Source organism: Adiantum capillus-veneris, chromosome 28 (genome assembly GCF_014529385.1).
Source record: "Adiantum capillus-veneris isolate H3 chromosome 28, ASM1452938v2, whole genome shotgun sequence".
In the NCBI taxonomy this organism is placed as follows: domain Eukaryota; kingdom Viridiplantae; phylum Streptophyta; class Polypodiopsida; order Polypodiales; family Pteridaceae; genus Adiantum; species Adiantum capillus-veneris.
In genome coordinates, this window is record NC_140958.1 from 85,730,176 (window position 1) to 85,741,521 (window position 11,346).

Sequence of the window (11,346 nt, forward strand, 5' to 3'; positions counted from 1 at the left end):
GGGCCTCGACACTAACAAGTCAAGCATGAGACTCCCGAACATTAACAAAATCAACGCAAACATGGTTGTACTTGTCTCCCCTACAGTATCTGTACTCACTGCATCATCATGACTACTCATCACGTATGGATGTGTCAATGCCGACACTGGGATAGCTACATCCGTCTCACCCATAGGCGGAACCGTGTGCCCTGGTAACTACTCATCAGCCTCTAACATTGAGCATATAAAAAAACTCCATGTCTTTCATATCTTTCTATGTCTCTAGGGAGCATACCCGCTCTACCTCTGCATGCACAAACTCTAACAACACCTACTATTTCTCACTAGAGCACTGCCACTATACATCTATCTCTAAAGAGTCTATTGATACATCCTGCACAGTTAAATTCTCTGTCTCAAGAGCATGGTGGGGCTCACCCGTAAAGGAGACACGTCTCGTCTCTCGCTCAAAGCATGCCAGCAACAAAACCGAGACTATGCCGTCTTGAACCTCGAACATGCATAGGATATATCAGGCCCTTGCGGGATCCTCTAGCAATCACTAATGAACCACAATGCATCTGGAAAGACTGCTCTCTAAGCAATATGCGATAACCAAAATATGCTAACTGTCTCACTGAGATCAAGCTCCGTCTCAGCTGAGGAACATAGCACACGTGTTGTAGCGTGTAAGATGCACCATTGGACAAAGATAAACAAAAATCTCCTGCACCCTCTATGTCAAACGTCGAACCATCAGTCAAGTGCACACAGCCAAGTCTCCCACTAGAAAATGTGCTAAACCAGTCACGATGTGGTGTGACATGGAAAGAAACATCGCTATCTAGTAACCACTGTGGAGAAATTGTGCTATCGATAGACATATTTGGAAGAGGTACACTCGAGGCAAGCATGACATCATCATCACTAGCATAGATTGCCACTGTAACTGTCTCTCTAACATGTGTCAAAGTTGTATCTGCATCACACATACATCCTCGCTATTGTCTCATACATCTGAAAAAATGGCACTTAATGTGCCCAGTGTGACCATAATGCCAACAACGCAAGCATCGGCAAGAATGAGAATGCCATCTCTCAATGTCACACATGTTGCTGCCATAAGTGAATGGCAAAGAGACCTATGGCAAGAAAATATGAAAGAAATCTAGGAAAAATTGGACAGAGTATCTCTTGTAAAATGAGTAAAACCTCAAATACAATCTCAACCATAAACCATGCCAAACTGGCAACAAAGTGGAAGGTAACTCGACCACTACACAATCATCAAAAACATGATCTAATGCATCAAAATTGACGCTCACATATGCATAAAACAACTCCACAATCTTCTTTCTTCAAGAATATACTGGGACAAACTGCTCAAAAGAGCGTAAAGCATATAACCATATACGCAAGTAGAGAGCAAACTAGCTCAAAACGCAACCCACAAGAGAAACTGCCTACAAAAACCTATGAAACATGTAACTGTCAAAGTCTGTAGCCACACAAGCATACGCTAATCCTCACTCCTATGAGAGTGGGTAGAAGAACACCAAATTGTGTCCAAGCTGACAAAACCTATCAAAGTGGGCCTGTAAACACTCGATCACTATCAAAGTGGGAATATATCGACCACTATACAAGATGGCATACGATTGCAAACTTTTATGGCAAGAAGACAAGGAAAAATGAACAGAGTTTCCTTTGCAAAATGAGCCACGCAAATCGCAATCCCAAAAATTGCAGATAATTGTCAAAGTGGGAGTAAACTCAACCACTAAACCATCAGAGAGTAAACTCCGAATACGTGCAAAACATGGCTAGAACCTAACGAACAAAATTTCCTATGTATTTTGAGCAAAATTTCAAAAAATCTCACCAAAAAATGTACCAAAATAAACAGATCCACAAATGGCATACATAGCATTGTCAAAACCCTGGCAAAATAGCTCACTCCTGATTGAGTGTCTCTATGGACGTATATCTGTCCAAAAACCCCTATAAACCTGTGAACATGCTACTTGCGAGCTATACCAAGCTCAAATTGTATCCGTAAATGCATACATATCATAAAACTGCACAAGACTGTGCCAACAAGCTCTCTGAAACGCCCCGCACAATCGTACATGAGCACTACATGTACTGCATAAGCTGTACTGCAAATACTGTGCAACCTATGAACATAAATGTTGAGAAACTGTCACATAGTCCTCATCGGCTGATAAACTTGTTGACTGGAAACACCTGCCGAGAGCTAAGCATGCTCGAGGGAAAACCCCGCTCTTGACTGGTCTATCAAAGCTGTATATGTTGCTGTGTATAGCCGTTGTAGCAAAAACTGGAAAAAACTGTCGAAGTCAAAAGCGCCATGGAGACTACGTCGAAGTCGTGCCGCTCCGAATGGGGCTAGAGGAGAGACAATGACGCTCTCGCTCTATCGTCTCCTACTGTGCCAAGGTTGGAAGGTCGTTGTCGATGCCGTCTTTCACCGTCGAGCGAAAGTACGCTAGCCGAATATCCGCCTCATCGGTATCAAAACCAATGCACCGAGTTGTCAATGCTCAAAGCCGGTGTTGAGCCGTCGATGAGACGAGTCGTAGAGGAAAATCGTTGAGAGTCGATGCCGCAAAGCCGAGCCGCCAAATGAGTGTCAAAAACTGATACCGAGGCCACCTCCCCCCCTCGGACCGAAGTCTCCGATGCCAAGGAGAACGCCGAAATTGGGCCGATGCCAGGTGATGCCCGAGCTTACTCACCACCTATGTCTGCACATGCCTATGTAAATGTGCATGAGCGCACACCAAGAGCGCTCTCTCTCATCCTCTCAAACTTTTCCACGGTGAGAGAATCTGTGTGTGTGTGTGTGTGTGTGTGTGTGTGTGTGTGTGTGTGTGTGTGTGTGTGTACTCCGATGCTAAGACCTCGAGGGGAATAATGAACTGATGCCGATCAAGAGAGTGGATAATGTGTGTGAGCGGGCCCCCAGGGGGGGGGGGGAGGGGCGAGGGTCGAAAGTTGGGATGCTTGAGAATGAACAAAATGTCAATGACATGATGAAGTATTGCAAGCACCTGAGAAAGGGACGGAAGTCTTGAGTCTTTTCTAGGATACTAGAGCAGTCAATCTACTTTTGAAGAACTTGCAAAGAAGGGATCTAGGAAGTGATGTTTGGTCTATTGGAAATGTCATGGCTCAGCATGAGCATGACAAGAAACTGTAATATTTTGGGCTTATCAATATAATCCACTCACCATTGTGAGTTTTGAAAAAAAAAAAAAGATCATGGACTTAATAACAAAAAGGAGCTTCTGAAAAAAGGGTGGAAAGGGCTAATAAAACCATACTTGCAAGGGTATAGAACAATTTACATATTGCTTTCAAATGCTTAAAATGTATTCTCAGGTCAATTTGATTCGAATCCTTTTTTCTTAGTGTCATAGTATTATCTTGGAAAGATGTTTTTTCCTTAGTGTCATAGTATTATCTTGGAAAGATGTATTTATCATATGGTTCACTGAGAGGGAGAATTTTGAAGGGTTATATTGTTGGCCAAAAAGTTGATTCAAATTTTTATTTTGTAAGTTAAGTTAAATTAAGAACGAGAGAAGGGATTTTGATTCACATAGTAGGGATCAAACTTGGGAACGTGGGATGTGAGTAATTGGTAATAGCCCTCATCTTAGGGGAACGCATCGGTGGTTGTGCTCGGTGTGCTCAATCCGGCCATGAAAATCAAAGCAAAGCTGAAGGCAGATAAGAAGTGCTCTCTTTTGAACGGAAGAGTACATGACACTAAAAAATCCCTTACATGTGGCAACCAAAGCAATCGCTCCGACATGCGGAATCAAATGTGTTGGGAACATTCCAACCACCATGGGTAGCTTGCACAAGGAGCGACGTAGGCCAGGTGGCAATGGGCATCTCAGCTCTTCTAGCATGAGCCTTGAGTTGCCATAGGAACACACTTTGTGCCAAACACCCCCGAGTGCAACTCCGAGCTTGTCTTTCGTTCTTTTATATGAGGCTTTCCAATTAGACTAAATATCTTTTTGAGATTCCGTTGAAAATTAGAAATTAGAGGGATTTTGTGAATCGAAGCTCAAAGTTTCAAGGAAATGGATGGACGACAATTGGCGCGCACTAGAGATGGAACTAGTTTTAGTGAGTAGGATGTGAACTAGTTTTAGTGAGTAGGATGTGCTAACAACCTATCCGACATATTTGGTCATGGGCATCTAGTGTAGTCTATATGCAGGCTCTCACCATAGTCGTAGCACGAGGTATCGAGAGAAGGGCGCCTGCCTTCTCTTCTTAAAAGCCGTGGCCACTCCCCAATAGGTTAGATACTGCCCTGCGGCTTCCGCGCTCTCCTCCCATCTCTCTCTCTCTCTCTCTCTCTCTCTCTCTCTATAGTCTCATCTCTCTCTCACACACACACACATACACACACGTTTTGTCCTGCCGTGATCGCCATGGGCAGTTTAGACTCTGGCCTTGCAGGCCCTCGTGGGTACCAAGCTACGAAACATGCCGCAGGCGATGCGCCCATGCAAAATGCTGATCATTCTGATGGCTTTGATTTCCGATCTACCAAGGTGTCAAACATATTGGGCCTACACCAGGTCGTTCGCTTCCGGCAAATGCTGCTCCAATGGCGTCGCCGAGCTGCGAACAACATTGATCGCACCTTCCAGGTTATGTCACCACATGGTCGCAAGCTGCTCCTACGTGGTTCAAGCTCGTGCGGGCGATCCTCATCACTATGTGACGGAAATGGTCGCCCTGGTGAAGCACATCATGAGCAGCTGCCGCCTGTGGGCTTCTTGGCAATTTATGTCGGTTGCGAGCGAAGGCGCTTTGAAATTCGCGCAGAGCATATCAATCATCCGCTGCTGCGGGGGATTTTAGAGCGGACCGAGGAGGAATTCGGGCTCAATCAGCGGGGTGGGCTTGCGATACCAGCGTGCGAGATCGTACTGTTTGAGCATCTGCTTTGGATGGTGGAGAATGAGGACATGAAGTACCTGTTTGAAGATCCAACGGAGCTTCGAGGGCTTCTTGATTTCTACATGCATGCGGGCGGAGCCGGATCCAGCGCGCCGACACCTTGCTTGCAAGAGGCAAACCTCAATGAGGTTACTGCATCTGTGTCTGCTTGTTAGCTCTGCCTAGGAGAGAGGGCCGGCGCTTTCTAGCCCAAATTTGCTTCATTAAGAGAGATGATCATGCACAAATGTGCAGAAGATGTCCTCAATATAATTCATTCTGACATAGCTGTCATGGCTAAGTGCCGGAGCTAATTATATACTTGCCAAGAACGTTCGTCAGATAGTGTCCAGGTTTCAATTTCCTTTTAAGGTCTAGGACATAATCTGAATAGTGTGGTGTGTGGTCCGGCATGCCCAGGTATGAACCGGTGTGCCAAGATGATGGCAGTTTGTTGTACCTTCATTATAATCAATATAAGTGGCCGCCTTGCGAGTGGAAGGAAAACCTAGTTTAGTCCCATCTCACTCTATCACTTGGCTACACCACAATAGCAGTAATAATATGCGCAAAAGCATCCTCTCACTTCATTGAAGATTGCAATTGAATCACTAGATGCACCTCTCTCTTCTACCTCTCTCTTTGGAGTATCATGTCTTGAGTTCAAGACTTGCCGGATAGATCTCTTGGGATTGTTCCTATGATGGCAAAATTTCTCATCCCCCCCCCCCTCCCCCGCCCCCCCCTCTCTCTCTCTCTCTCTCTCTCTCTGGAAAATCTCTTTCTTATATTACATTTTTATAATATATATCTCTATGGAGCAAGTTAGAGGGCATCTAAATATGGTTTCATCTACCCTTGGGGAGCTTTAGGCAAAGAAAGAAAATCTTCAAATAGTTTATGTTTTAACAAAGGGGATTGTTTCAACAGAGTCATAACGGCCATAATGATTGATGGAATGTCTCTTTTCAGTTATATTGAATGCACCTCGTCATATAGGAGGGAAGTTCTTCTCCATACAATGTATGAAATAGGGAGTCTAGGAAGTAATGGCATTATACTCTTTCGTTTCTTGATTTTCTTGAATGTGTATTCATGGCTTCTTCATCCACCCCCTCAAACCTTCTCACCATACGATGAGTACAACAACATCTTCATGGACCTCACTTTGTTGCAAACTAGAATGGTTGAGTTCTATAATGTAACATTTGAAGAGACAAGTGGCATTTTGCATTTTTTTTTAAAGCTATATGAGTGTGAGATTCTCAAAGACAAAAAGATATCTAACGAGTTACAATAACATTCATGGATAGGGCTCTTTCAAAATTCCCCACTGATGATCCTTATACTTTAGTGCTCAATCAGAAACAAACATATGGTGACATGGTGCTTTTCAGTTATTTCATTTCCATATTCTCTTCAGCTTTGGTGAGCCCTCTTGAGATTTAATTTTAGATTTAGTTCACATCTCATGCGGATTTAATTATGAAGGTAAAGAAAGAAGACTATGACATCTTATATTGAGTGTTCCATCAAACCCCTATTCTTGATATCATTGAAAAACAAATGAATCAAGGAAAGGTGCTAGTTGTCAATGGCTTTTAAGTCCAATGGCATCTTGGAGGTGACCTTAAAACACTGAAGTGTATGTATAATTGTGGAATGGGTGATATGGTAAAGACTTCATGCTTGTATTGCATGGAGCCTCAAAAGATGCACTACAAGACATCGCACAGTAATCGGTGCAAGTACCGATGAAATAAAGTTACTTTTTAAACTAAAAAGCGATGAAATAGGCCTTAAAAGAGACGCCGGTATCGTAGCGTCGGTATGACCATCGATATAGCTTACATCGGAATAACCATTCAAATACACGTCGAAATAGACAACTTAATAAACATCGGTATTTGTATAGTATATTCGGGTGCTCATACTGTTGCTTTTACCGACGCTCATACTGTTACCTATACCGACAACCAAACCTGCAAATTTGTTTTGGGCAGAGAGGGTAGGGAACTAATGCTGCATGTACTATAGCAAAAGAAAACAACCCTCTCTGTCCAAAGAAAGAGTTGTTGGAATTAGGGTTGCAGAGAAACACACACACCTTGGAGAAGACGAAGGAAGCTCAAGGCACACAATAGAGAGTGTGTTACTTAGTGTGCAATGGAAAAATTGATAGTCCTAGAGTGATGGGCGTATATACAATGCACGGGGGAAAAAACCTCATAAAGGGGGAAAAAATGCCCCGGCGGTCCTAGTGTGTTCACACACATCACTACCACATGTATATGGTAACAAATCCCCCCTGAAGTGATGCGGTGAACGAGAGCTGGCACATGAGTAAAGGGAAGTGCCATGCCCTGAGGAAAGGATCAGTCCACAAAGGGGAGTAAGCCCAAAGCTTTGCGGAAAGCTTCAAGCTTCTCACAAGACAATGCCTTTGTGAAAAGATCTGCAAGGTTGTCCTGTGTTGGCACATAAGCCAAGCTGAACTCTCCTACTAAGAGCCTCTCCCTGACATAGTGGTAATGCACCTCTATGTGCTTTGTGCGAGCATGAAAAACTGGGTTCCTTGAAACTGCCAATACGCTCTGACTGTCAATGTAGATAGTGTTGGCAATGTCCTGTCCAACACCCAAATCAGCCATAAGGCGTCTGAGCAATACACACTCAATCGTAGCTGTGAAGACTGCCCTGTACTCAGCCTCACAACTCGAAGTGGCCACAGTAGGTTGCTTCTTGCTCAACCATGATATACATGAACTGCCAAGCATGAAACAAAAACCACTTGTGGACACTCACATGTCAAAACAACCAACCCAATCTGAGTCCGAAAAAGCATGTAAGTCTGGCGGCAATGATCCCCCCTTGGGATAAAACAAGCCAAGATGTAAAGTGCCACTAAGGTAGCGGAAAATCCTCTTGACAGCCTGCCAATGCTTAGACCCTAGGCTATGCATAAATCTGCTGACCTGTGAGACTGCAAACTGAATATCCGGCCTCGTGTTGCATACATAAATGAGGCAGCCAATAGCAGTTTGGTAAAGAGTGACACCAGCAGGATCGCCAGCATCATGTAGACTTAACTTCAAACCTGTTTCCATGGGAGTGGCAATAGGTTTGCAATCCTCAAGTCCAAACTTACATAGCAATGTCTCTATGTAACATTTTTGACACAAGGCAATAGCACCATCACACTGCTTAAACTGTATACCCAAGTAATGATGCAACAGCCCCAAATCTTTCATCTTTAAAGTAGTATTCAAATCAGCCTTAAATTCAGCAATATGTCTCTCATTTGGTCCAGTGATCAGCAAATCATCAACATAAAGAACCACAATGAGAAGTACATCACCCTCACGCTTTACATACAATGTGCTTTCTGTTGGACTGTTACGAAAGCCTTGTGTGACCAAATGAGTGTCAGCTTTCTCATACCAAGCACGAGGAGATTGCTTCAACCCATACAAAGCCTTCTTACATCTGCACACTTTGTCCTCTTTTCCTTTTATGACAAAACCGCGAGGCTGCGTTACATAAACTTCCTCAAATATGTCACAATTCAAGAAAGCAGTAACAATGTCTGATTGATGTACATCCCAACCAAAATGAGCTGCCAATGCACATAGAAAATGCACAGTAGTCATACGACAAGTGGGAGCAAAAGTCTCTTCATAATCTATGCCTTTTTGCTGTGCATAACCCTTTGCAACAAGTCGAGCCTTATGGCGATCGATCTCACCATCCGGCTTGCGTTTCAACTTGTAAACCCACTTCGTACCAATGGCCATTTTGCCAGGAGGCAAATCACATAAAGTCCATGTGTCATTTTCTATAAGTGCATCATATTCTGATTGCATGGCAGCCATCCAATTTTCTGAATTTTGTGCTTCATCAAAAGTCAGAGGCTCCTCAACATCATGTAAGCTAGACACAGCCAAAGCATAACAATATGATGCATAAGATGCATGGCGAGAGCCTGAACGAGTACGAGTAGACAAAGGTGCATCCAATTTATTGTCACGCAAAGTGTGCACCAGCCATTTTGGCATACCTCTAGCCTGCTCATTTTCAGCCCTTTCCTCATCAAGTACATCATGTACATCTCTATCAGTAATAGGCTGATCTAGAACATTTTCAGAAACCCCCATAGGCTGTACATTTGCCTCATTGGAACTTACATTCGTATTTCCACCACTGAAAAGAGGCAACAAAGTGTCATTAATGTCTTGTGAGCTTACATTACTGTCTGTAGTACACGACAGCAAGGGACAAACAGAATGTTCCACAAACACTACATCCCATGAAACCAGAATACGTTTTGTTTGCGGATGATACAACCTGTAACCTTTGCTTTCAGCACTATAACCAACAAAAATACATTTGACAGCCTTATCATCCAATTTTCTGCGCTGCACTTGTGGCACCAAAGCATATGCCAAACATCCAAAAACACGCATGTGCTCAATAGAAGGCTTTCTATCATGCCATGCTTCATATGGAATAATAGACTGCAAAGCTTTCATAGGACACCTGTTAAGTACATAAGTGGCACACATAATGGCCTCAAGCCAAAAAGAATGCAGCAAAGCTTGACTTTTGACCATACATCGTGCCATTTCTGTCAGTGACCTGTTTTTCCTCTCAACAACACCATTTTGCTGAGGTGTATAAGGCACTGTACATTGGTGTTTTATCCCACGACTAGTAAAAAATGCATTAAATTCATGAGACATATACTCCCCCCCTCGATCAGAACGGAGGGTGCCCATAGTACATTTCGAGACATTTTTAGCCATAGCCAGAAATTGTTTGAAGCACATAAAAACTTCGGACTTCGGTTTAAGCGGAAATACCCATGCATGCCTGGAGTAATCATCAATAAAAGTCACGAAGTACAGGTAATTGCCCAAGTACAGAGTTTGCATGGGTCCACAAACATCACTATGCACAAGCTGCAACCTGCATGTGGCCCGAACTGAACCATCCTTTGGAAACTTAGAATGCTGCATCTTACCCAAAATACAGCCTTCACAAACATGTTTGACAGGTGCTTCAAGAGGTGGCAAAGAAGCAACCATATCAGATTTCTGCAAACGCAGCAAACTGGCAAAATTCAGATGACCAAAACGTGCATGCCAAAGTTTTGCATCTGAAATAGCCCTTGAATCTGCAACAGCATTTGCAAAATTTTGTCCACACTTGTCATACAAAGTGAGCTTATACAGCCCACGGCACAAAAGCCCAGATGCAACAATTTCATCACCAAAACTGAGATCATGAACTGTACATCTGTCATCCACAAATTTGACTACAAGTCCAAGCCTAGCAAGTGCGGATACAGACAAGAGATTCTTCTTAATCCCAGGTACATAAAGTGCATCAACAAGTGTGAAGGAACTGCCATTAGCAGCAGTGAGCACAATCTTTCCAACTCCCTGAACTGGATAAGAGGCGTTGTTGGCACAAGTGACTGAATTCCCATGAGGGACAGACTCAAGAGAGGTAAACAATTCACAATGTGAGGTAATGTGCTTTGTAGCACCACTGTCGAAATACCACACATGTGAATCTGCAGCAGCTGACAAGCATGCATCATGGACAGCAGGATTGTAAGTACACTCAGCGCTAAAAGCCCATTCTGCATCAACATCAACAACACAGTCTCCTTTCACAGAAGACTCAACAATGGATGCATTTGTAGTGGAACCAGCATTTGCAGTGGAACCACCCTCTTTCTTCTTAGCCTCTTTGGCCTTCAACTTAGGACACGACTTGATCAAGTGATCATTGGCTTTACAATAATGGCAACGCATCTTCTTTTTGCCCTTATCACCAGAATTGCCAGACGAAGTAGTGCCAGCAGAAGCATTAGAAAAAGAATTTTTGCCACTCGCAGCAGAACCATAAGAAGTGGCTGCATTACTGTTACCACCCCTTCTTTGAGAAGCAATAAAAGCCTGTTCAACTGCACGCTGCCTAGTCCTGTTTTTTCTAGAAAGTGACTCTTACAACAGCAATGTGCATAATGCATCAAACTTGAAAACTTCAGGATTTCCTTGGGTCATCAGTCTCCAAGTACTAGCAAAAGTCTGGTAGGAATCTGGTAAGGCATCAAGAACAGTCTGCACAAGGGAACTATCTGAAATGACTTCACCTGCAGAAATAAGCTGCTCATTGATATCCTTGACACTAGCAAGGAAAGTGTCCATATCATCTTCCTCATGCATAATCTTCGACTCCAGCTCTTTACGCAGCAAAGCAATTTTAGCCTCATTGCGGCTTGCATAAAAGTCGCTAAAATATCCCAAGCCTGTTTTGCAGATTTTGTTGAACGGATGTGAGGAACAATGGTGCACTTCACAGACAACG

At 43.4% G+C, this 11,346-nt stretch overlaps 1 protein-coding gene across 1 annotated transcript; it reads left to right on the plus strand.

Annotated features, from left to right (window-relative positions):
- Positions 1 to 4,253: 4,253 nt before the first annotated feature.
- Positions 4,254 to 5,575, plus strand: LOC147420813 (auxin-responsive protein SAUR76-like). The gene has a single exon (XM_086504763.1). It carries the CDS (start codon positions 4,458 to 4,460, stop codon positions 5,145 to 5,147), a length of 690 nt encoding a protein of 229 aa, XP_086360889.1. The 5' UTR covers positions 4,254 to 4,457; the 3' UTR covers positions 5,148 to 5,575.
- Positions 5,576 to 11,346: the final 5,771 nt, after the last annotated feature.